This window comes from Acytostelium subglobosum, assembly GCF_000787575.1.
Source record: "Acytostelium subglobosum LB1 DNA, scaffold: scaffold6, whole genome shotgun sequence".
NCBI lineage: Eukaryota > Evosea > Eumycetozoa > Acytosteliales > Acytosteliaceae > Acytostelium > Acytostelium subglobosum.
This window is the reverse complement of record NW_012236532.1, coordinates 979,522-1,005,786: the sequence shown is the minus strand read 5'-3', so window position 1 is coordinate 1,005,786 and position 26,265 is coordinate 979,522. Positions and strand designations below refer to the sequence as shown.

At 46.6% G+C, this 26,265-nt stretch overlaps 10 protein-coding genes across 10 annotated transcripts; 7 read left to right on the top strand and 3 right to left on the bottom strand.

Moving 5' to 3' along the window:
* Window positions 1–608: 608 nt before the first annotated feature.
* Window positions 609–1,763, top strand: SAMD00019534_037410 (hypothetical protein; the record flags this gene model as incomplete). The annotated part of the gene is made up of 1 exon (XM_012904633.1): window positions 609–1,763. One exon carries the CDS (start codon window positions 609–611, stop codon window positions 1,761–1,763), a length of 1,155 nt encoding a protein of 384 aa, XP_012760087.1.
* Window positions 1,764–1,812: 49 nt separating this feature from the next.
* SAMD00019534_037400 (hypothetical protein) lies at window positions 1,813–2,595 on the bottom strand (the record flags this gene model as incomplete). The annotated part of the gene is made up of 3 exons (XM_012904632.1): window positions 1,813–2,031; window positions 2,096–2,324; window positions 2,405–2,595. The coding sequence occupies 3 exons, from the start codon at window positions 2,593–2,595 to the stop codon at window positions 1,813–1,815; spliced, it is 639 nt and encodes a 212-aa protein (XP_012760086.1).
* Window positions 2,596–2,874: 279 nt separating this feature from the next.
* SAMD00019534_037390 (hypothetical protein) lies at window positions 2,875–7,053 on the top strand (the record flags this gene model as incomplete). The annotated part of the gene is made up of 4 exons (XM_012904631.1): window positions 2,875–2,988; window positions 3,058–3,597; window positions 3,686–4,280; window positions 4,385–7,053. The coding sequence occupies 4 exons, from the start codon at window positions 2,875–2,877 to the stop codon at window positions 7,051–7,053; spliced, it is 3,918 nt and encodes a 1,305-aa protein (XP_012760085.1).
* Window positions 7,054–7,137: 84 nt separating this feature from the next.
* Window positions 7,138–9,370, bottom strand: SAMD00019534_037380 (hypothetical protein; the record flags this gene model as incomplete). The annotated part of the gene is made up of 3 exons (XM_012904630.1): window positions 7,138–7,371; window positions 7,456–8,193; window positions 8,282–9,370. 3 exons carry the CDS (start codon window positions 9,368–9,370, stop codon window positions 7,138–7,140), a joined length of 2,061 nt encoding a protein of 686 aa, XP_012760084.1.
* Window positions 9,371–10,463: 1,093 nt separating this feature from the next.
* On the top strand, window positions 10,464–14,664 carry SAMD00019534_037370 (hypothetical protein; the record flags this gene model as incomplete). The annotated part of the gene is made up of 4 exons (XM_012904629.1): window positions 10,464–13,251; window positions 13,353–13,753; window positions 13,849–14,140; window positions 14,216–14,664. The coding sequence occupies 4 exons, from the start codon at window positions 10,464–10,466 to the stop codon at window positions 14,662–14,664; spliced, it is 3,930 nt and encodes a 1,309-aa protein (XP_012760083.1).
* Window positions 14,665–16,019: 1,355 nt separating this feature from the next.
* SAMD00019534_037360 (hypothetical protein) lies at window positions 16,020–18,620 on the top strand (the record flags this gene model as incomplete). Its single annotated transcript, XM_012904628.1, has 2 exons — window positions 16,020–16,381; window positions 16,535–18,620. The coding sequence occupies 2 exons, from the start codon at window positions 16,020–16,022 to the stop codon at window positions 18,618–18,620; spliced, it is 2,448 nt and encodes an 815-aa protein (XP_012760082.1).
* A 278-nt stretch (window positions 18,621–18,898) lies between these two features.
* Window positions 18,899–19,069, bottom strand: SAMD00019534_037350 (hypothetical protein; the record flags this gene model as incomplete). The annotated part of the gene is made up of 1 exon (XM_012904627.1): window positions 18,899–19,069. The coding sequence occupies one exon, from the start codon at window positions 19,067–19,069 to the stop codon at window positions 18,899–18,901; it is 171 nt and encodes a 56-aa protein (XP_012760081.1).
* Window positions 19,070–19,689: 620 nt separating this feature from the next.
* On the top strand, window positions 19,690–20,136 carry SAMD00019534_037340 (hypothetical protein; the record flags this gene model as incomplete). Its single annotated transcript, XM_012904626.1, has 2 exons — window positions 19,690–19,751; window positions 19,845–20,136. The coding sequence occupies 2 exons, from the start codon at window positions 19,690–19,692 to the stop codon at window positions 20,134–20,136; spliced, it is 354 nt and encodes a 117-aa protein (XP_012760080.1).
* A 392-nt stretch (window positions 20,137–20,528) lies between these two features.
* Window positions 20,529–21,030, top strand: SAMD00019534_037330 (hypothetical protein; the record flags this gene model as incomplete). Its single annotated transcript, XM_012904625.1, has 3 exons — window positions 20,529–20,582; window positions 20,650–20,739; window positions 20,821–21,030. The coding sequence occupies 3 exons, from the start codon at window positions 20,529–20,531 to the stop codon at window positions 21,028–21,030; spliced, it is 354 nt and encodes a 117-aa protein (XP_012760079.1).
* Window positions 21,031–22,867: 1,837 nt separating this feature from the next.
* Window positions 22,868–26,258, top strand: SAMD00019534_037320 (hypothetical protein; the record flags this gene model as incomplete). The annotated part of the gene is made up of 8 exons (XM_012904624.1): window positions 22,868–23,601; window positions 23,667–23,920; window positions 23,992–24,449; window positions 24,517–24,748; window positions 24,824–24,924; window positions 24,999–25,204; window positions 25,279–25,631; window positions 25,693–26,258. The coding sequence occupies 8 exons, from the start codon at window positions 22,868–22,870 to the stop codon at window positions 26,256–26,258; spliced, it is 2,904 nt and encodes a 967-aa protein (XP_012760078.1).
* Between the last annotated feature and the right edge of the window lie 7 nt (window positions 26,259–26,265).

Genomic DNA, 26,265 nt, shown 5'->3' with positions numbered 1-26,265 from the left:
TTGATGGAGGTTGAGGTAGAGGTTTGATTGTTTGTTGTTGGTAATATGTAGTTGGAGTTGGAGTTTGAGATAGAGTGGGACTTAGAGTTTGACTTGATGTTGATGCTGATATTGTTGTTGTTGTTGTTGGTTTTGTTGAAGTAGTTGATGTAGTTGATGTTGGTGTTGATTTGTTTGATTGATCACCGCCTTGACCAAGGAATGATTTAAAGAAATTCATTATTATTATTATCTATTATCTGTTTGAACAAAGTACTATTTAAGGATATTGATGACAAATAGTGTAAGGAATTAGCTAGCTAGTACTGTTTTTTAAACTTTACAATGGGTAGGAGAAAAGACACATGTTTCCTTCCTTCCCATCACACCGATTCAACCATCACATGACTGGATCAGAATTGAAAATCGGATTTTGAGTTTTCCACCACTTTTGCTTGCAAGCAAAGGAACAAAAACACACATCTCACTTCATTCTTTGTTTTTGGTTTGATCGATTGGATGACATGTTTGAATGAATGAATGAGTGAGCGAGTAGTACAAGATCAATGCATCGCCTAAGTATACGTATTATATCATCTTATTACTCTACTACTACTACTGTTCGAGCAATGACATCAACATCCACTACATCAACGACTGTGACTCCAGCCTCAGAGACAGTGACGTCAGCCTCAGAGACAGAGACACCAACAGAGACAACAAAGACAAAGACAAAGATAAATACAAAGACAAAGATAGAGAGAAAACAATATAATAATGGAGATAGGGATGTTGGAAAGGCATTCTTTAATCAACGTAAAGAGACATTGTTGGATATGTTACACGAGCATTCAAAGTGTACAAACTGTTGGTTCTTGACATCATTGTGCATCTGTAACAAGTTGACGCCACTCTCACTCAGACATCGTTACATCACACTATTCCATCACAAAGAGTGGACAAGAGTTAGCAACACTGGCAAGCTTATAACATTATCATCAAATAGATATTACTATGATCAACAACAACAATCGCAACAACAAGTTCAACTAGCTGAAGGTGGAGAAGTTGCAAAGAAGAAGAAGGCTGTGTTTGGTGCAAGACCTGCCCTCAACTTGTTGGACCCAAGCAATGGCAATGAGACATCAAAGTTGTTGGTGATGGGTATCGAGGAGGATGAGTTGGCGCTCAAACAGTTCTTTGAGACATGCGATCATAGTCGTTGCTTTGTCTTGTTCCCAACACAAGACTCAATCGACATCTCAGAGTACATTGATCTACATCGCGAGGCCAAGTCCACGACCACGACCACACCCGCCACACAAACACTCAATGACGACGAGGCAACACAAGACCAAGACAACGATGATGATGATGACATTATATCAATCTCAGACTCATTGAGAGATATTAGATTGGATGAGCAAGTGTTGGCGGAGCTACCTCAGTTGACGATGATCATATTGGATGGAACATGGAGCCAGGCCAAGAAGTTGGCCAAGCACATCCCCGATGATATCAAGCGTGTCAGGTTAACGTTTGGCGACAAGAAGTTAAAGTCAATGTATAATGCTCTGAGGAAACAGCCAGCAGTCGACAGGATATCCACGCTGGAGGCTGCCGTCCTGGGCATGAAGAACATTGGCGAGAGCGAAGAGGTCTGTCAGCAACTGATCCATTCATTCCGTATAATGATCGATCAACTATTATTACAGAATGGCAACAAGGATGGAGTGAAGCGCAAGACATGGGTAGGTGACAAGCCTGCTGTAGTGGTCAAGTAAATGTTTGATTGATTGTATTATGTATATACATCTCGCGCTGGATGTGGACTTAGTTAAAGTCCTTCTTCTTCCAGATCGACTCGGACTTGCCACTCTTCATGGCTGCGTAGCGACAGGCCGCGAACAAGAAGTCACTCAATCTGTTTACAAAGATGGCCACATCCTCTGGAATCACCTGGTGTCTAGACAAACTCACAATGTCCCTCTCCGCACGTCTACACACAGCGCGTGCAACATGTAGATGTGAGCTAGCCAGTCCAACGCCGCACTATATATTGGATATGGATGGTCAATCATTCGTTCAATCAGAGTGCAGAGCATCCTTAACATACTGGTACAATAAAGTTCTTCAAGGGAGGTAGTTTGGAATCCAATAGATCAATCCATGACTCGAGTACAATGACATGCTTGTCACTGAAGCGTGTCTTTGCCAAATGTGATTCCTTTGATGTGTCCAATGGTGTAGCACAACAACTACCAATATCCAACATCAATGATTGTATCTTCTCAATATACTCTTGCAATCCATTACCATCCGCAATGCAATACTCTAGAGCAACACTGTTGTGATGATGAGTATGAATGAATATGAATGAGTATGATTATGATTCATTGATTTAATGATAGATTGATATGCTTACCCTAAAGTAGCATTCAACTCATCTATTGCACCTAGAGCATGAAAGAATGAGTCGTCTTTTGGTTTCCTCTCACCATTGAACAATGAAGAGTATCCTTTATCACCAGTCTTTGTATAAAGTCTACTTCTCTTTATATGTTCTCCATCTCCAGTCTCTTCAATACTATTATTATTGTTGTTATCGTCACTCATTGTATGTGTATATGTAAAGATCTATTATAGTGTCGTTTATTCAACTTGAACATAATGTTTGACGAGTTTGAATAACATGAATCTTTTTAGATTATGGGATTGTATTGAAATTATGGATGTGGGAACTTCGATTAATATTTGAATTAATTCATAAAAATCAAAGTGAGTGTTTTGGAAGAAAGACGAGAGACGAGGGAAGTATTGTTTGGGGTCGAGTATTATGATGGTCAATCACTCATTCATTGACATTGACAACTATAATATAGTATATAGACAGACATGGTAGAGAAGAGAAAGCAACAACAATCAAAGGTTGTTGCGACAACTACATCAGCAACAACATCAAAGAAACAAGTTGTTAGCAACATAGATCAACCAAAGAAGAAGACAAAGGTATGATTGATTGAATGATAGATTGATTGATTGAATGAATGATATTAACATATATTTATGTATATTTAGAATGTAGTCAATGAAACATCAATCACAGACTCTATAATGGCATTGGGAGGTGGATATGATGATGATGTCGATGAGGATTATACTTATGAATCAAAGTATTATAATGATGAACATGATGATGATAATAGTGATGATAATGATGATGATAATAGTGATGATGATGATGATGTGATGGACGATGACACAGAGTTACCAGATGATCATGATTATATCGATGGAATGGATGATGATGATAATATGATGGATGATAGTGAGCGAGCTGTCGGTGGAATCAATGTTGCCGTCGACAAGGAGGCCAAGAACCCAAGAAACAGGGGTCTGTTTGTCAAGTCCAGCACACCAACCGATACATCACGCGCCGTCACATCAGAGGAGATGCAAGAGTTCCGTGAGACACACGAACTATTCAACTCCAATCTCTTCAGACTCCAAATCGCCGAGTTCTTCAAAGAGCTCAAAGTCAACTTCACCAAGACCACAGCGCTCGAGTCTGCACTCTTTGAGCTCAAGACCATAATTGAATCAATCCCTGATCAAACAGTATGTGATGATCAATCTATGGAACTATTCCAGCCCCAGCCCCCCCTCCCCCCCACTCACTCACTCACACCATTCATTCATACACTAGGTCAACGTATTTAGCAACATGATTGAGAGCGTAAAGATAATGGATATTGTTGGAGAGAATATTGATTTGGCATTTAGCAAGCCGTTGAATGTGGAGATTGGTGGAAGTTATATGATCAAGACAGTGATCAAGTCCAATCCTAATGTGGACATGATCGTGGAGATACCCGAGACGAGCATCGGCAAGACCGACGCCAACAACTTCAAGTACTTCACCAAGAGGAATCTGTACATGTGGACACTGGCCAACGAGATACGCAAGCACGCACGCTTTGCCAACGTGTCATTCACGCACTTTGGCGGAGACTCGAACAAACAGATCATTGTCGTGCGACCCAAGGAGGACGCGACCACTGGCGCACACACCAAGTTCACCATCCGCATCATCCCCTGCGTGTCGCGCAGTCTCTTCCGCATGGACACCAAGTTCAATCCTGATGCCAACTGCATCATCACCGACGACACCTCCAAGCCCAACCAAAATGGTTCATTCCTGGTCGACACATACAGAGACAACGACAACGATCAACTCGCCGCTGCCGCTATCGCAGCCGAGTCATCCGACTCTTCCAAGAAGAAGGGACCAAAGCCATTCGGTAAGATTGATCACTCACTGGAACTATTCCACTCATTCAATCACTCCACCAATCACCGATCACTAACCTATCCCTCCCCCGTCCCCCAAACACAATCACAACAGAGTCCATCCCAAGATCAGCCTTTTACAACAATGCTATCCTCGAGGATATTATGTATTTGGATCACATGAACTTGATCAATGATAAGATACGCAGTGCACCAGTGTTGGTGGATACGATCCAGTTGCTCAAGGCATGGCTACACGTCAAGAACATCCCAACCATCAACTCATTCCACCTCTCAATGTTGGTGGCCTACCTCTACTCAATCGGTCGCATCAATCGCAATATGTCTACCTACCAAGCGTTCCGCATGACCCTGGTGTTCATCACCAAGGATTTCAACAAGCCCCTTCAATTCGAGTTGGAGAAGGGCTCCACTCTCACACTCGGCCAGTACACAGACAGCTTCAAGAAGCTGTATCCAGTCGTGCTGCTCGATCCAACTGGCCTGCTGAACATTTTCTCGCGCGTCACCTCGTGGGGCTTCCGCGAGCTGCAACGCGAGGCCGCCACGGCCCTGCGCCACCTGGACCTCGGCGACGGTTTTGACGAGATCTTCCTGATCAAGACCAAGCCATTGATGTGCTGGGACTACATCCTAAAGGTGAAGTTGTCCAAGGAGTGCGACATGAAGACACCAGCAACCGACTACTACCACGAGGAGGCCTACTTTGATCACAGGGTGTACAGGACATTGTACCGCGCACTCACCAACCGTGCCCGCACCATCACCATCCTGCCCCACTCAGCGCCTGTCTGGAAGTTTGGCGCGCAGCTGCCCGAATCGCACGAGCGCATCATCAATGTGGGCATCCAGCTCGACCAGACCAACTGGCTGCGTCTGGTGGACATGGGCCCTTCGGCCGATCACAAGGACGCCGACAAGTTCCGCAAGGCATGGGGTCCCAAATCTCAGCTGCGCCGTTTCAAGGACGGCTCGATCCGTGAGGCCGCCACATGGACGCCCAAGAATGGACAGCGTCAACTGATTGTAGAGGACATTGCCAAGTATATCCTTGGCTTCCAGCTTAAGGTGCCAGCCACCAACGTCTCATCGCACATCAGTCACTTTGACAGGATTCTCTATAGCGCCAACATGGACGACCGCACTCTGCTGGTCATGCGCGCCAAGGAGGCCCTCGTCACCAAGATCGAGTCGCTGGCGTTGCCACTACACATCAACGAATACATGGCCATGTCGCCTGCACTACGCTACACATGCGTGCGCACCGCTCAGGACGACACATACATGCAAAACACTGTGATCGAGGTCCTGCTGCACTTTGAGGACTCACGCTTTTGGACCTCGGACGTGGACTCGATCTACGCACTCAAGGCCGCGTTCATGCTCAAGATGGCACGCGAGCTTACCGAACAGGACTACCAGCCACGCCTGACCGACGCGTACCTCGATGTCAAGCAGGACGGCTTCCTGTTCCGCCTGATCCCCTACTACCCCAAGGAGCTGGACTACCTCACCAGCAAGCACCAGGACAAGCTGAAGAGTGTGCTGTTGATGCAGAGGACCAGCATCCATCACAAGTTTGTTCAGGCACTGCACACATCAAACCCATCATACGGCCATGCCACACGCCTTGCACTCCGATGGTGCTACGCGCACAACTTCACCAATCAGATCGCACAACCCACCATTGAACTGATGATGGCCAGCATCTACAAGCCATACACACCAGAGAATGCCCGTGCGGCACACGATCAGGACGACCAGACGCACCAGCCCACATCGCCCATGCTTGCCTTCCTGCGATTCCTGCATCTGCTGGCCACATTCGAGTGGACCGAGCGTCCTCTGATCGTGGACTTTGTCGACTCGCTCACCTCTGGCGACGTCTCTTCAATCAACTCCATTTTCCAACAACAGAAGCAGGCCAACAACCTGCCGATGTTCTTCATTGCCACAGACAAGGATCGTCCATCCGTGGCGTGGAAGGATGTCAACCCACGCGACACAGACGGCAGCATCAGAAAGCGTTTGGCACAGCTAGCCAAGGCTTCGCTTGACATCTGCATGGAGGCTTACAGCAATGATCAATCACAGGTGGAGATGACCACCATCTTTGAGCCTAACTACACCGACTACGATGTCATTATCACACTGAACGATCAATACATTCCAGATCGCGAGAGAGAGATCAAGCGATTGTTGTTGCAGCCCGCAGCTGCAGCCGCTGCTGCTCTGGCTGCCGCCCAGTCACCATCCGTGCCCAGAGTAGCCACCGCCACCCCAGTAACTGCACCCACTCAAGTATCTCTTGAGGCCAAGGCATTATCATTGTTCAAGAACATTAAGGCCAGTCAGCTGATTGCCAAGCCACAGAATGGCAGCACAGCTACTGGATCATCAACAACAAACAAGTCAGGCGTGGCGAACAAGAATGGACATTTGGAGGCAGGACTCAACATGGTTGAGATTTACATCAATAAGCTTAGCGAGCAGTTCAAGGAGTACTGCACATTCGAGTATGATGGCGTTGGAGGCGATAAGATCGGCCTGAAGTGGAAGCAGGCCGTTCTCGATCCAATCCCATTCAAGCCTATCAAGGCACAGTATTCAATGCCAATCGTTGAGCAAGGACAAATCAAGCTGAATATCTTTGAGCTGGTACACGCTATCAGTAGCATGGGCGGCAAGCTGGTCAAGAACGTCTCCTTCAACAAAGGACACGGAGGTGCCAAGCTCTCCAACCTCGTCCAGCCACAACACTAAATTGATCAATTCTGGTCAATCAAATACTAATAAATATAGATATATAATATAAGTATATATTACTTATAATGATAAGTTAAATGTTCATTGTTGTTGCTCAATGCTGAGATACTTGGCGAACTTCTCGTCTTGACCAAGTGCGAATAGGAGGTCCTCCAGAGAGATGTTGAGCTTGATCATTTGGTCATAGCCAGTGACGATCTCTTCGACGAGAATCATTCGCCCTGCACCCAGACTGCCGCAGATCCACTCTGCCTCCTGGTGTGTAGGTATGATGATCGCTTTGTCCAAACAAAAGTCGCGGAGTTTGCTGTACACCTGATGATTGATTGGTTGATTGATTGATGTGGCCAAGGGTGTAAGTGTGAGGTTTGGCGAGGGTTGCTGGCCCAAATGACATACCTTGCCAAAATGACTCTCGGCCACTCCAGCAGACCTCTGCTCTTTGTATATGGAGTACAGGAACACCTTCTCGTAGAAGGATAGACTCTTGATTGAATCGATGATGGGCGAGGAGAAGAGGTCCAGCACTTGTTCGATGTGATGGACCATCACTTTGTCTGGACGTTCATTGGCGTTCTGTTTCAGCTTCTGGACGTACTCCTCCTCCGCTTGGATGGTAGCACGACGACAGATCTCGAGAGCACGTCGGGCATCACCGCACACTGCCGAAACACGCATGGCGCACATCTGGATGGCGTCCTGGTCAAAGGCCTCGAGGCCCTCAAGACGACTGCGAACGATGCGAGTGATCTGCGCCGATGTGTAAGAGCTGAATGGCAGACGGTGCATGCCCATACGACTCTGCACACGAGGCAGGAGTGTGTCGGGCAGGTTCATTGTGTTGGCAATGGCGATGATCACCAGTCTGGATCGCGCACGATTGGGCCAATCAAACAGATTGTAAATGATTGTCTGTTTCTTGGTGATGAGCAGGTCAAACTCGTCCACGAGGATGATTCGCAGAGGGCGGTTCTTGGCGCGTGATGACAGATTCGTATGAAGCAGCTGCTGAGCATGTGCAGCCGTCACCCTTGGCAGGGGCTTCTTAATGATCTTGCGATACAATGCAATGTACAAATGATGTGGATCGCTCAGCTCCATGCAGTTGACCTCGATATACTCGAATGGTTCGACTTGCTATTGTTTGGCGCGTGTGGCGGGACGGAGAAATTGTGAGTAAGTGGGGAGTTTCCGCGCGAGGGCGTGGACTTGTGGACAGACATACGTTTGATGATCGCTTCTTTTGGAGATCACGGATGACCTCCTTGACGGTACTGGTCTTACCAGTGCCAGGCATGCCGGCAATGTAGAGACATCCACCAGATGTGTTGCCCTTCTTGAGTCGCAGTTCGAGGAAGTTGGCAATGGTGTCTTTCTCCTTCTCGCGACAGGGCATCCTCGTGGGTATGGTTGACACGTGTAGATTGTTACGCGCATGTATAAAGAGTGATCGTGTGTCGGATTCTGCTGACGCGTCTATATCCTCAAGTGGACGCGACTGTGAAAGAAGCTTGTATGACATGGTCTGGTGGTCGGGATCGTCTTCATCGTCATCCTCATGGTCGATGTTGTTGCCATTGGTCGCGTCGTCGTCGTCACTGGCATTGTCGTAGTCGGGGAAGTCGCTGCCAATGCTGGCAGACGTTGACTGTAGTTGTATGGTGTGGATATATGTGGCCTCATTCATGACCACGTCATTCTTCCTCTTCATTGGCCTCTTCATTGAGGTCCAACTCTTGCGCTGAAGGTCCACTTCACTGTCATCGTCATCGTCGTCATCATCGCCTTTTACATAATGTACATCATCTCCCGAATAATCATCATAATCGTCGTCGTCATCTTGATCATCGCTCACATCATCATCTTCTTCGTATTCACTGATGTCAGTTTGAACCTTTACATCTTCGTCCTGCTCCTCATCTTCTTCATCTTCCTCATCTTCGTCTTCGTGTTCTTTATCTTCGTCTTCATCTTCATCTTCGTCGTCCTCTCGTTCCACTACCTCTTCATCTTCGTCATCATTGTCATGTAGATCCAGGTGATCAATATGCCTTCCATCAAAGTCACTGTATTGATCATCATCTTCATCATCATTGTCATCGTCATCATTGTCATCGTTATCATGGTCATCATCATCATTGAGTTTGTCCGATGATGTTGAAGTGATAACATCCATATCCAACAATGCAGCATCTCTACTACTCCTCTTTCCAAGAGTTAACATTGTAGTCTTCGTCATGGTCGAGCCATCACTATTGTTATTATTACTACTATTATTACTATTATTATTGTTGTTACTTTGTTGGAATGACATACTACTATCTCTCTATCTCATTCATTCATTCACTTCAATCATTCAATCAAACCAATCATTCAATCTCATTCATAATCACATGTCTCACTTCAATCACAAACTCACAATGTCATGATTACGCGCCAATTCCAAACACACACAAAGTTAATAACAATTCTTAGATGGTATCCCATCAACATACTCATGACCATGACTATACCATGACAACAAAGAATAATAATGGTAATAATATATTATGAACACGTATCTTGGTGATTCGTGTCGCTGTGTAGAAGTGCCTTGTACAAACAGGTCCATTTGATTGACGTGTGACATCTATCAATCACACCATAGACAGATATTTTACTGTTTGATGGGGTAATTGGTGGTATCACTAACCTTTTGATAAAGTCTCCCATCCATGGATTTGCGTTCTTTGTGGAATAATGTTGGGGAGGGTGATGACCATGTTAGTTTTGTTGTAGGTCCACTCTGTCTCTAGTCCGAGGACCAACTTCAACAAGTGGTGTAGTTTGGTACAGGTGGATTGATGATATCATCCATCAACTCAATTAATCAATCACCTCACCATTACTTCCACTTCTTCCTCCATCGTTAGAATAAAGTAAACAATACATAGTGTGTCTCTCTATCTCTATCTTTATCTCTATCTCAACACACAAATTAAGTAAGTCATTCACAATCACAACATAAAACATACACACTACACAATCAAACCTACACATTACACAACAAGGGTCCATGCCTTGGACCCAAACACAGCTTGGACCTACCCTTCTACAAAGCACGCACAACTGCAACCCCTTTTACTTCATCGATTTTTGCGATTCCGTGTCCTCGCCAAGTCGATCAAATATGTGGGGTGCAGACAGGAGGGCGTGACCCTGGACATGCCGTCATAGATTGATCAATACTCTTTGTTGTTGTGGCCCTGCCTAACTACTTGTACATAGTCCATCGATCAACCAATGCCATCAACTCACACATCATCATTCTTCCATCCATCAATCAATCAAATACAAAATACAGGATAACAATGACAACGATGACGACAACAAATAATAATGGACGACTAATATGGAAGACAATGTTTATGATATTATTGCTGACGGGAGCACCTTATATTGTGAGCTCAGCATGCATACCTTTGCTTTGTACTCTCTGTGACGCACTTGGAGTGTGTTTGCTCAACAAGCCCATCACACTGCTCGACCCCACAGCACTCAAGGACGTCACGCTCACCAGCATCCTCACGCTGAGCAACGTGCTGTCAATCAGTGGCAACCTGCTGTGCGACGGCCAGATCAACCTGCTGAACGGCGTGCTCAAGGTGGACAAAGCCGTCACCATCACCGACCTGTGCATCATCAATGTGACCGGCGCGGCCACGGTCAACTTCGCGAGTGGCGTGGCCTTCAACAAGCTGACGCTGATATTCAACCCGACGGCGGACGGCTCGCCGTCCATCCTCACATGGTACGGCGATGTCAATGCCACCAACCTCAATCTGACGTCAATCGGCTCCAGCACGCCACCCAAGCTGATCTTTAACTCGGACAAGATCACAATCGCCAATGCCAACGCGGGCAAGTCGATCGCGTACCTGGAACACAACCAGGGCAGCCGCCTGGCCCTGTCCAGCGCGCTGCAGGTCGACCAGATGGTGCTCAACCAAATGACGGCCGAGATCCCCCTGGCGCTGGCCATCAACAACCTCACAGTGACGGCGTCGACCGTCTCAGCCCTGACGGGCACGCTTGCCTCGCTGACCCTGCGCCAGTCTTCATTATGCAAACTCAACACTGGACCAACAATCACCAATCTCATTTCCAGAGACTCTAAACTGGTTGTTAGCAGCACGATACTTGTGGACACGTTACAGGCCGTTGGCACTCAACTTAATATTAGTGTGGGCGGCTCGCTGGCCGTCGGAAACCTGGCGTCCACCATCACAAACACGACAATTCTTTTGAATACCGGCGTCATCAAGTCACTCAAGGGTGTGGTGACCAGTGGTGCACTGAACATCGACTCGACCTCCAGCGCACAGATCGACGCTGCATCACTCACTGACTGCGCGATCAATGTGAAGGGCATCCTGGGACTGAGTGGCAACTCAAGGATCACTGGCAACCAGCTAATGCAAGTTGTAGGAGGTGGTCTTTTGCTCACCGACACTGCATCACTCAAGAACATCGCACTAGCAATCAATGGTGGCATGGTCAGCGCCAATTCCAGCGCTACACTCACAAATGTCGCGACCACTCTCAAACTCAATTCGACCCTGGACATCAAGACCGGCGCACAGATGTTGGCGAGCGTGTTGACGGTTGAGGCAGGACTCGTGAGTGTAGTGGGCAGCATCTCTGGTTCAAACCTCACACTTAGCAACCTTGGCACACTATCAATGCCACTTGGCGGACTGATCAGTACTTCCACAATCAACCTCTCTGGAGCTTTGAACTTGCTGACAGGCGCATCCATTGCCGGCTCCAACATTATTTCCAAAGTTGGATCGATAATCACAGCCACTGGATCCATTGCCAACACACCCATCGATGTCTCGGGCACACTCATTATCAACGCGGGCGCACTTGTGTCAGACGTTGCCAACCTAGCCATTAGGCCAGACGCAGTTGCCAATGCCAGCGGAAGTATTACAAACAGTGCACTCTTCCTCTATGGTGGCGCATTGACTCTTGCGACGGGCGGATCTATTGGCTCGTCCAACGTGTCGGTCTCCAGTGGCGTGCTGACATTGTTGGGCGGTGGCTCATTGGTCGGCGCGTCCAGTGTGTCTGTGGCCACTGGCGCATTGCTCAACATCCTGCATGGTACAGTCTCAGATTCAGTCCTCTCCCTGAGCGGCACAGCCAACATCGTGAAAGGTTCGCTTAACAACTCACCAGTCAACATACTCCTCGGCGGACTCATGTCCTTGGACGCTGAGTCAGTCATTCAGAGTGGCGCTCTGGCGATCACCGGACGGGTCTCACTCACAGGCGCTTCAGTCCTCTCCAACTGCACATTACTTGCTCTCTCTGGCGCGCTCAATGTCACAAGCAACAGCGCCATACGCAAGAGCACGCTTGAGTTGATTGGATCACTGACCATGGACGGCGCCTCAATCATTGGCTCCACTATGACCCTCCTGGAAAGCAGTGAGGCCTCTTGCGTCCTGACCAATATCACTCAGACGCCTGTTAACATCAACAAGGGCGCCAACCTGCTGCTTAAGAACTCGCTGTTGACTAATGCCGCCCTCGCCATCTCAGGAACAGTCAACACAATGACCAACGTGGCGATGGTCGCCGCGACTTCACCAGTTCGTATCCTGAGCAAGGGTGTGCTGGATGTTTCTGGCCATCTGCTGCTAGACGTGACGTCAACAGTGTCCAAAGCTGTAACACTAGTGGATGGTGTTGCGGACGGCCTGCTCTCACTCGCTCGAGATGCAGTGGTCACAGTCGGCAGCCTGACTGACGTGGTCTACACCCTGGACACGTCCTTGCAGTCACTCGATATTGCCTCCACTCTCCAGTGCGTCGGAACACTGCAGCTCACAGACAAGATCCCCACACTCAACTTGCTCTCAGTCGTGACCAACTCACTCCTGCTTGGTACCACCAACGCGCTACTCAACAACACTGTTCTCAAGCTTGGAAGCCAGCTAGCCCTGACCACCCTTGGCCTGCTCAGTGTCACCAACTCAGTCGTTTCTCTCACCACCAACACAGTGTCGGGCGTCACCAACGACATTGTTATCGGCTCAGCCAGTGTCACCTTGAATAACGTGAAAGTGTTGCTCGATGACTCTGTGTTCCTCCCTCAGCGTCTCGTTTTAGACAACATCTCGTCTGTGGTCAACGCTACAAACCTTAGTGTGCAGATGAGCGGCGATGCCAAGTCGCAGCAGAACGTCGCGTACACAGTGGTCTACTCGCCCCACACGCCCATCCTTTTGCAATGGCAAAGTGATCAGCGCCCGGCCCAATCGGCCAATCCACATTCCAATACCTCTGCGACGATAAGATCATTGTGCTCAAGTTCTCCAATTGCTCAGACTTTGAGTGTCCGGGCAGCGGCGTGTGCACTGCCTCTGCCGACCAATGTCCTGACACCCTTGGCAACTGTACCAACATCGGCTATCCATTCAAGTGTTGGAGTGGCGCGTGCACTGCATCCATCAGCCAATGTGCCGCAATGCCACCATGTCCAACCAACACCCTTCGCTGCTCCGACTCTTCCTGTGGAGCATCCATCGATCTCTGTCCCAACAACACCGTCACCGAACCCTTCAGCTTCTACGGATGTCCAATTGGATACTACCAATGTGACACAGGTCATTGCCAGCGTGATGTACTTGATTGTAGAAACTTCACTGTAAGTGTGGCCAATGCCGTGATGGTATTATAGATCCATGATTGAATGATTGATCACTAACTCTAAAWTCAATCCACATTCTCAAACATACTCAGACTAGGGTAGCCACAATGGACATCCCTGTGCACAGTCGATCACCAGTCGACTCATCCAAGGACTTGATTTTGCCAATTATATCGGCTCAATTGGGATTGCCACAGCTCAATGAGATATATGGCTACATCAATGTGCCCGCCAACTTTATGAGCGGATCCATCCAACAATACATCTCAGTGTACCCTGTTGCAGACTCTGTCCTGAACAATGTCAATGGAAGCGGAATATGGGGTGACCTAACATTCCGTGACTCTGTCAAGACCATGGTCTTCAACGCCACACTTGGTAACTGTATGTTAATGACGTGCCAACTTGATATCGCGATCGATCAAGCCACTAACATTCCTCCACTCACTCGCCAAATAGTTGCCAGCCCTGTGTTTGATTATCCAATCGAATTCCAGCTCAAATCAGGCAATCACAATGATGAAGAAATGAGAAACATGACTCTGGGCAACGTTAGGATGGCCTTCATCAATGTCACGGAGCAAGCGTGGCAAATGATGGACAAGTTGTACATTTGTAAAGATGGCCGCTCAGTCTGCGGCAAGACCACCCATTTCACATCGTTTGCCGTGTTGACGGACTATAGCGGCAAGGATGGCAACTCAAAGGATGGTTCAAGCAACGGTGGAATGGACAAGACTAAGCTCTACACCATTGTATTCTCAGTGGTTGGTGCGGTGGTAGTCTGTGGACTGGCCTTTGGCTTCGTCATTGCCAAAGTAACCAATCATGGTAATCTACGCTATTGGTGGGCGAGTCGCAAACGTTCTCTCTCACTAGTGGACATTGAACTCAAGGACAAGGATTAATCCACAATCGATAACAGATAGTCTTTTCAGCTGATCAGACCATTAGGTCACCGAATTCCACAGAAATTCACTAGGCATCACAAAGCTTGGCCTGGGCCATCACATTCGTCATTCCTCGATCACTATTTATTGTACAATCACACGCCCAATCATTCAATCAAAACATGTTTTTCACTCTACAACATCAATCAATCAATACTTTCCATTTGAATGAAATGATGACAACTAAAGTCAGATCTTTAGAGATTCAATCAATCAGACAATCACACGTCTTTATTCGAAGAGTCACATACCAATACATGCCAGAAGAGGTAGAGACGGATTGAGTGACATCATCAACGTCCCGTCCTCTCCCTGATCAAACGTTATATCCCCAATCAACAAGGTCTGGGCGGGCAAATGTTCGTTGAAGAGGGATACATACTTGGTGCGCAGAGACCCAAAGGATCGACCACGCCCATTGATGATCAATCACTCATAATACAAAAGTAAATAATGACATAGCCAATGGATTATTGTAAGATGGCAAGTCATAAATGCACAAGTTCTTTGATGAGTTGGAAGGTACCATGTGGTGTTGCTCGCCCTAGCCCCTAACTGGCATAAGTTTGTGTTCAAAATAGGCAGTGATCAGTATCTCAATCGCTCAGATTTGTGGTATTCTGCGGATTTTTCAAAGATTTTTGCAACTTCTGGTTGTCAACATAAACGACGCAGGGTTTTTGCGGCTGATGTGGCAGTCACCTCACATGGGGGATGATCACTCACACGGCCACTGCACCTCCCACTTCCATTCACTCGCCATATCGGTTTGGAATAATGTGGTTGGCTACTGTTGAGCCATGGATGGACTCACTAAGTAAGTCCTGTCCAACAGGACATCACAATCACCAATCACTTTCTCTCTTCTTTAAACACAAATATAATAATATAATATTTATACTATTATAATACAACAACAAACAAAACAAATGATTAATGAGTTGTAGTAGTTCATAAAACAACCTTTTACTACATAACATTCAAAGCTCAACGATCGATCATCTTCACAATCAATCAATAACATCAATCAAACACACAACACACACTTGGTCGATCAGTCATACACACACACACACACTACATCATCACATTCGTTCATTCATACTCACACACTTACACTTACACAGACTTGGTAAAGCCAGCCAAACAAACAATAAACACAACCACCACACACACCACATTACCTGCATCCATCAACCAACCAACAGTTACCATCAACAATAATCATTCAATTATATTATTACATCCAAACAAACAAACATCAAAACATATACTATTACCAAGTAGGAAACTTAAGCTGAGCAATCGATACAATGACAGCCAGGTCCACTACTACTGCTGCTGCTACAACACAGCATGTAACATTACAACTACAACTACAACGATCAATATCACTGGTGTTTGTACTTCTGCTACTGGTCCTCTCGTTTGGAACGCATGATGGAGTACAGGCAAGGATAATCAGCAATACGACAACACTTGTTGATTTCACTCTACTTAATGGCGAGTCCTTGGTGTTGCAGAATGCCAACATCACACTTGTTGGTATCACTCCCAACATCTCTGCCGGTTCAATCCTCACCGTCTCTGGCAACTGTTTCATCTCCTCCGCCACTCAACTCCGTATGACATTCGACTCGCTCATTGGTCAGACTGGCATCCTCACACTCAACAAGTATGTTTGTTCTAAAAGGGGCCTCGATTGGCCCCTGCCCTCGCCCTTGCCCTCAGCCCCAAACCTTTGACCCTAACCCTAAACCTAACCCTCGCCCTCGCCCCCACTCAATCAATCAAGTGTCAATCTCCAATTCAATAACCATTCAACAAGCAATGACTTGTTGATCAATATGAATGGTGGAGGCTTGCAGATTAATGATAAATTTGAGTTGACCTACAGTGGATCAGTCGCCTCAGAGACCATTATTCTCTCAGGTGGCAAGGTGAACATTGGCTCGACAGCTGAGCTTACGATCACTGGCGGCCCAGCAGTTGGCACTGGCGTGCTGGCCATCACATCGGCCATCAGCAACGGCAACAAGTTCAACTCACAACCAGCGATGCGAATTGTGCCCAGCTTGGTGCAGTCGGCCGCCGCCTCCGGCGCCTCCATCTTCATCTTCTCCGAGCTGCACGCCACAAAGGACTTTGATACACTGAGCCTGTCGCGCACACAGCTCTTTGCCAAGGAGATCAACCTGCGCAATGGAAACCTCTACATGGACAACGCTGCGTGGCTGACATACTCGCCCATTGGTGCCGCCATCAACTACAAGGGCGAGATGGTCAAGGTTTGGAACACGACCGTAGTGCTCAAGGCCAACATGACAATCGGCAACACAAAGATGACGACCACCATACCCCTGGGCATCATCAACTTCAAGACCGGCTCAACTCTGCAGCTGGCCAGCGCCACCACGCTCTTGCTGGACTTTTTGATCAATGGCCCCAACTACCAAAAGGCCGTGAGCATCCAGTCGACGATGATCTTCTCGCAGGACAACGGCGTCAACTGTGGCGGCGCGATCAACTCGTACACAGCCGACGAGAGAAACACCACGGCCAGGATCAACCTGCAGACGCCAGACTTCCCATCGGCAGTTCTGGGCGCTACATGGGTTTGCTCGCCACAGGGCATGTCCATTAGAATCTACAGTGTGTTCAACTCGGACAATCTTGTCGTTCCACCCTGCAATGTGACCGGCCAGATCCGTTGCTACGGCTCCGACGTCTGTATTGACATCAACACATCCAGCTGCTACACAACCTGCGCCAAGAACTCGGCCTCACCCATCCGTGCCAACGCCGCACGTGTGACCAGCCCACTGCGCGCCAACTCCGACTCACTCCTCCTGGCCTCTGTCAGCGCCACCACCAACTTCACATGTTGGGACGGCCAGTGCATCCAGAACAGCTCCGACTGCATGCCCTACCCCGCATGTCCACTCGACCTGCCGCGCCGCTGCGCCGGCACATGTGTGCGCCTCGACCAGGAGTGCCCACAGTGCAACGCCACCCACCCCATCACCTGCGAGGCCGGCTGCTCCAACGTCACCACTTGCAACCCATACAACGGCTGCCGCCTCTACCAGATCCAGTGCCCCCAAAGCACTGCCTGCGTCGACAAGATTGAGGACTGCGCCAAGTACGGCAACCACTCGTTGCCCCTGTCCGTGAAGCCGATCATGGCCTCGTCCGATTTGTACTCTACGCTGAACAACTACGTGCCACTGTGGTCGCGCAGTGATAACACCAACACCATTTCAATGTCGACACACATCATCATCGCCAACGACTCGATCGACCCCAACCAGACCACCGCGACCGCGCGTCCCATCGCCGACTCGCTGGCCATCAAAGTCAACGGCGCCGGAATCAACAGCAACTTTGACTACTTCCAGCATGTGCTGACCGCGCCCTTCAACATCAATGTGGACGGCCGCGACAAGTCCGAGTTTGACAACGGCCGCACTGCCTCCTTTATCTTCTCCAACATTACATCCCCGGACGGCACCCCGATCGACCCCAGCAACATGTGTCTGGCCTTTATCAATGCGGCCCATGAGTGGGAGTGCACGCCCTACCCACTCGTGCGTCTGGCCAATGGCGCGCTGTCCGCCCAGACCAGCCACTTCACATCGTTCGCCGTTCTTCTCAAGTCTAGCGACGAGGACGACTCAGCCGCCAGCAAGAAGCGCATGGCCATCATTGTCAGCACGGTCATTGGAGGAATCGTGTTGCTTACCATCACGATCGCCCTGTTGATCAACTTCAAGTTGAGAAACGTCTCCCTTCGTCGCTGGTTCGTCCATCGCTCCGACCCCAACATGTCGGCGCACACCAAGCTCCGTCGTAGTTTCAACAACTTTGTCTCGCACTCTGAGCAGTCGACAACATCGACTACCAGTAGCGCATAAGTCCGAGCCATCTCCCTTTTCCTTTCATTCAAACCTTCCTTCCTTTAATCCTTCCTCCCTTCCTCTTCATTCATACATTCTATATCCTCTTTCCCCTCAAGTCCAGGGACAACATTAAACGGTTCATTGCAGACCTATTGTGTAATTATACATCGCGCGTAGCCTCGCCATACAGGCATGCTCATTCTTTATATTCTCGTCTTACTTCCGCAGTGCTGCTCGTGCAGCATCTGTCTAAGAGACAGACATCGGTAGCTCGTGCCACAGATTGAGTGTGTTCAAGTTTGTTGTTGTTGTTGTTGTTGCTGTTGTTGCTGTTGTTGTTCAAGTTGTTGTTGCCGCTGTTCGTCCAACTTTAACTTTTGAAGTGCAAAGTAACGCTCCATCTTCATAAAGTATTGCATAGGGTCTTCATTGTCATCAGTTGTCAATAGAGGCTCCTCTGGCATATCAGGATGTAATTGTTTCATCTTGATATTATATTGTTCCAATGCCTTAAAGTAATAATCCCATACACAATTAGGACAACCTCTTCCACAACAACTTGTTGGAACCTCTGGCTTCTCAGGATCTTGTTCTTTAACTTGTACTTGTCCTTGTGTTTGTCTTTGTGATTGTCCAATGACATTGTCAGAGCCAGTGCCAATGCCAGTGCCAGTACCATATGTTCGACGTATAGTTTGATCGATGGATGATTGGCCAATGTTCTTCCTTGGAAATGACAATTGAAACACCCTGGAAGATGTAGCGAATAGATGCCTTCTAAGCATACTTGAGTTGCTATGTCATTTATATAATATAATATATAATATATATAAGTATTTGTATTTGTATTCGTTATTCGTTATTCGTTATACGTTATTCGATGTTGTAAGTATCTATCTCCTTGTCGACAATTGTAATCCACGACAATGAATGGGGTTGTCGAACACAGAGTTGATGTTGTCGTGTCGAATCCACTCTGTTTGAAATTCAAGAATGACAACATCTTGGGGTCTGACATGAGATTTGGTGTCCTAGTGAGTTCATTCATTGTTACATCATTCATACTTATACTTATATACATATAATGGCAACATTAAAGAATCCAGGTAGACTCCCACCAGAAGTAAATAGAATACTGTTCGTAAAGTATGTATCGAATCAATGATATATCATTCAAATGAATGAATGATTAAATTGATTGAATTGAATGAATGACATACTAACATAGATACTGTTTAGGAACTTACCATTCAAGATAACATCAGCTGAATTGTACGAGTTGTTTGGTGCATATGGTGGAATCAAACAGATTAGACTTGGCAATCAGAGTGATACGATGGGTACAGCATTCGTAGTGTACGAGGATATATATGATGCGAGGAATGCATGTGATCATCTATCCGGTTATAACTTTGGTGGAAGATACTTGGTAGTACTATATCATCAACCTGCCAAGCAAGCACGCAAGATGGATCAGAACAAGAAGAGGCAAGAACTAGAGTTGATGAAACAGAAGTTTGGAATAGAGTAGTCGTAGTAGTACATCTACATCAACATATATATATATATACTTGTAAATAGACAGCGTACTACTTGATTGTCTGCTGTTACACAATGTACCATTCAATCAAACATACAACGAATGTACATCTTCAACACATTGTGTGCACAACTAGGATCATCATCTGCATCATTCACAACTGCAATGTCGACAACATGTAGCGTGCAGCCAGAGAAGCATTGGACTTTGCAGGATACACAATAAACTCATCATCAGCGCGCTGTGGAAGTCCCCACCCTTCCTCCTTCGACCTCGCTCTCGAGACCTTTAGTTAGAGATAGACACACCTTGTTTTCATTTGAACATCACATCATATCATATCACATCACATCGTACATGTACGTGTATATCCAACTGCAATGATGGCAACAACACTACAAGAATCAAGATACATTGTGAAGAACTTATACAAACAGGTAAGTCAGTCATTCATTATTGGACACAGGACTTGTGATTGCTCATTACTCATACACCATTCAACAGTTACTCTACTTGGGCCGTATATCATTCCTGGGTGCAGACTATGTTAGAACGAGAGCCAAGCCACAGTTCATGGCCAATGCTCATTTGACTGTATGTGTAGATCGACCAGGGGCATCTGATAGAGTCCTGGGTAAGCTGCAATGCCCTGGCTAACTAACCATCGATGAACAGGATATCAATGAGATCAATAAGTGTATAGAGAGAACAAAGTATGTTATTGGTGAGGTTGAGGCCATGCACAAGTTCCACAAGTATAGGACATTGAAGAAAGCCTATAGTCGGGAGTTCCAGCTCGTCAATGATCAATTCGATATAGTTCCATTCGATGGCAACACCATCATCAACAACAACAACAACAACAGTGGTGCTTCTAAGAACTGACATGATTGACATGACTGCCTCATTCATCGAGATGAAACATACGTGATTGATGCATCTCGATCGCGACAAGCTTACATGTGTGTACATATATAATAATACATATACCCTGCCGACCTACCTATTTGTACATAACATAACATTACATGACACGCCTTGTGATGTCCTTGAATGATGCGTATGTACCAACAATAACATTGACACTTAACCTAACTTTGATGACAGTACGCGTAAATGTCAACAACAAACCTGGACAATAACTCATGTCATGTCTTAACATGACCCGACACAACACGGCTTGTCCAAATGTACGATCGTAAGTTGTCAAGTATGGTAATGCGGATGCGGATGCGGATGTCTTAGAGATAGATATGATCGCAACAACTACATCATAGCAATCTGTAGTTCGATTGTTGTGATTGCGAGTACACCTTACCAGAGCCGGCTAGTAGTTGTAGTCATACATGCAATCAGGATGGCGCAGCTCCCGTCGGACATGAAAGGACATGGGATCAAGGTGGCATATACCCCTCAAGCCTCCCGAGTCACTCTTTGTTATTGTAACACACCTGCTTGTTTCAACAGACGCCAACGATGTCAAAGCCACGCGGGCACTTCTAAAAGTGATCAAGTCGTAGAAAATGTATGTATGTATGAGTTAGTGAGAATGGGGAAGCGACTTAAAAATAGACAACCGTTCGGGTAAATATGTTTGGGGGCCATGGCCCAAGGTGCCTTGGCATACAACCCCTGGGTCACAGACAGATGTTGTGGATTGCCCGAGAAAAAAACCGTGTGTGGGTGTAACCCGGGCCAAAGATCTTGGGCTTTTGGGTTACATTCCACAAGTGTCTTTGGCGTCATTTACTGCATCCGGTCATCATGTCTTTGCCATCACCACCGCCATCACTTCCAACACTGGCTAGCCTGTCAATAGATTCCAGCGTCACTCGCGTAACAAAGCAACATCAAATCATGTAACCCATTTCTATTGTACGTCTGTCCACAAGGGATTGATTGAATGAATGAATGAATGAACCCAATCCAATGTATGAATGAATGAAAGAGTAGAGTTGAACAGTCAGGTCCATCCACTACGACGTCAAGTCGTCGCCATCTTTTGTTTGATTGTTTGTTTGGTACTCTGTGTGTGACCTTGACTTGTCCAAGTCCATCCGCCCTATATCTGGTCGTCGACGTCCTCCATAAATAAAAGGGTCAGATGGTAGAGAATCATTCCCAGAGTCCAAAGAGAGTCACATCAGTTACATAAGTCACAAACTCTATACATATCTATTTTTATAACTTTACCTTTGTTCATTCATATCAATCAGTTTTTTCATCATTGTAATCCAATTCAATTGAATTGTGTAGAGTTGTTGGTTATTGTTGTTGTTCACTTCAATCTACATTCATTCATTCAACTCGACGTAGACTCTACCGTTGACAACAACTTCCACGAAATCCTTGTCTCAAAGTTGGATCGATCCAAACACATCTCACAACCTTAAATCATTCATTCTTTCATTTACTTTGTGGACCTTGCACATTACCCCATTCTTTCCAAGTTCACTTAAAGTCAAAGAGGGCATCTTAAGCCAAACACTCTCACTTCAGTGTCAATCCAATATACAAATATACATATATTGTTGTATTGGATACCATTGACGACTCAGTCTGTCAGTCAACATTACTTGGTGGAGTGTGGCGAAAGAGACATTGATATCACAATCGAGTGAACAAACAAACCAAACATCAACATCATCAACATCAACATCGACAACATCATCTACATCATCAACATCATCAACACCATCAACATCGACATAAACAACAAACAATGGACCAACAACAACAACAACAACAGAATAACAATAATAATAATAATAATAGACCATCAGTGACATTGCCATCACTTGATCAAATTGAACATGTGTTACAGACATTGTTCAACCCGACGAATAGTGTAGCTGGTGTAGACGTGTCACATATACAGAACGAGGCTAATAGATGGCTGCTGGATCTGCAGAATCATCAACAGATAGTGGGCGTCTGTTTGGAGTTGATAAAGACGGGCCGACCGTTCTTCTCGCAGTTCTACGGCCTGCAGACACTGTACACCAAGATCCACCAGGACTGGGAGTCGCGCTGGACCGACGAGCTTCGTCTGGCGATGAAGTCCGCCGTCTTCTCACGCTTCCTGGGCGTCGTCAACGAGACGCCCGCGCCAACGCCCGTCATCCTGTCCAAGCTGGCCTCGGTCGTCGCCGCCGTCATCACACACAGCGTGCCCCGACTCTGGGACCATCCCGTCAGCGACCTCTTGCAGCTGATTGCTACAAACAACGAGCTGCTGCGCCGTGGCGCCATCGACATCCTCACACTCATGCCACAAGAGTTCAACAACGTTGTGCTGTCCAATGGGCGTCGCACATCCATCCGCGAGTACTACGTCCAACAATCAGAGTCCGTGACCCATGTCCTCTCGTCCCTCATCGAGAAAGACCCATCACATCCAAACAACGCTCAACTCTTGACATGTTTCAGACAATGGATCTTTCACAGTAATGCAAAGTATGATTGATTGATTGATCGATGGAGCATGTGATCACGATCTAACACTCATTTCAATATCTTAGATCAATGGCCAAGTCAAACATTGTAAAGAACTTGTTCCAAGTGTTGGACAATCAGACTATGCTTGTACAAGGAATGAGTTTGATTGGTGATCTGGTCAACTTCCACACATACTTGGCACCACTATCCGAAAGGCAACCGATTGCCGGCTCCAAAGAGATGCACAGCGACGATCACATCAACTTTGAACAACTGATCACACCCATCATTCACAAGCTAGTCTCACTCAAACCAATATACGATCAATCAATCAAAGGTATGTTGTTCACTTGGAATGTCATTGTCTTGATTGATTGATTGAGCGTGGCTAACATGTCCATCAAACAGATCAATCATCTGGAGTGTGCCGTGGCTTTGCAGAGATACTCTCACAGATTGTAGAGTGTTATACACCGATCATTATGGACATTAGTAGGAAGGAGAGCCAACAGGTGTTGACATTCTTGGTGGAGGTGTGCTCACATGCAGACAGGGAGATGTCAGAGTTGACGTTTGATGCATGGTCATATCTGGCCGACCACGTCAATGATGTTGGCGACGATCAGACTCGCGAGAGCTATCAACAGATCTACGCCAAGCTGCTGCAGATATTGATACAGAGGTCGTCGTACCCGACTAGCGACGAGGCGTACAGCACCGACCTCATGGACGACATATCCAACTATCGCAACAACGTGTGCGACATCATCACCGCCTGCTTCGAGACCATCCAAGAGGAGGAGTTTGTCCAATACATCCACAACCTTGCCAAGAGTGATTGCAAGACATGGCAGTCATATGAAGTGGTAAGTCGGTTACATGGCCACATTCAGGAACTATTCCACTCACTCAATCAATCAATCAAACAAACAGATATTCTATGTGTTTAGATGCATTCATCAGGATATCATGGATGATAATGTTAATGCTTCAAGCTTGATTGCAATGTCACTCACATTGCCAACACATCCAATACTGTCCAACACGATACTGTTGATGTTGGAAGACTATGGCGACTACATCTACGAACGCAGTGAGTTACTGGGGCCTGTCTTTCAATACATTATCACAATGGTACAACAAGAAGTAGTCAGATCAGTTGCATGTAAGTCATCATCATTCATTGGCATGCTGTCTGGCGCAGTCACTCACTCACATCCATCATTCTTCCTTCCATCAGTGCGTACACTATACTACTTCTGTCAGAAGTATGGCGATAGACTATACGAGAACACAGAGAGTAGTTTAATATTATTGGAAGGAACATTCAATCTACTCAAGGTATGCATCAATGATTGATTGAGTCAATGCAATGGACCACATGATCTAATATTCAATCAAATCAATCAATTTAGAGCGAAGACCAGAAGAACTTTGTCGAGTCAATATTATTGTTATCATCTTATATTACAGAGGATGCACAGGCCAAGGTTGTATTCCAGCGTCTACTACTTCCGATCATTGTAAATTTAAACGCAACGTTGAACCGATCAGATATACAACCATTGGAGAAGAGTGCACTACTTGTCGAGCGATTGTCAGTCCTGGAATCAGGTCTAAAGTATGTACACTCCACTCCCATTACTCAATCACTAAATCACTCACTAACTCAATCAATCAATCAAACAATCAAAGGATACCGGATGAATACTTCCACATATTCAAGGACTTTGCAAACAATACTTTACCATTGTGTAAGACTGCACATGACTTCTCAATCAAACATAGTGATAAGGAGTCGTTGGAAGCTGTTTGGAAGGTGCTGTGGAAGATACTCATGGAGATGAGCAAGGAGACAGTGTTCAATGTTGATGAGTTTATCAACTATTTGTTGGCAGACCTTGAGGCTATGCACACACTGACCAGCTCAGCCTATGGTACAATCGACCTGCTCCTCAACAACTTTGGCGACAACACCAACTACCTGCCACGACTATCCAACCTAATCAATGTCTTGGCCAACAAGTCACTCCCAATCATATCGAAGAGTAAGTTCCAGTGATCACTCATTCAATCAATAATGTCTGACTAACAACCAACCACGTGTAGACAACAACGAGAGCATTGCAGTGATATCAAAGTTCTATCGTGTGATGACCAAGACATTGGAGAAGTGTCCAAGTGTATTCTACAACTCTCCCAATGTAGTGAGCATCATCGAGAGGTCAATCATATCGATCCTGAACATTGAGAAGGAGTCTGTGACGAGTATCCTGGAATTCCTCGAGCAGCTCTATATCAAGTCGGTGCCACACGAGTCCCTGGTCAGGAACTACAGCCCACACATCATTGCCAATCTCTTTGCAGCGATTGTCAACGACTCGACCAAGCAACTGACGTTCTATTTCTCCAAACTGCTGTTTGACTGGATCACCAAGTACTTGAGCGACGCAACCAACAAGACGGTTTTGGAGACGATCGCCAATGCAAGGTGGCTGCCCAAGGACACGCCGGCCAACGAGCGCGAGAGACTGTCTGGTCTAATACTCAGCAACACGACCAACATTGCCAAGTTCAAATCATTGATCGTGGACATTTGCGAGGTGTGCAACAACCAACAGACATGGGACGTGTTCCTGTCTTATGAGTTGGACGCTCCAGCCAAGAAGAAGTAAAGTGATG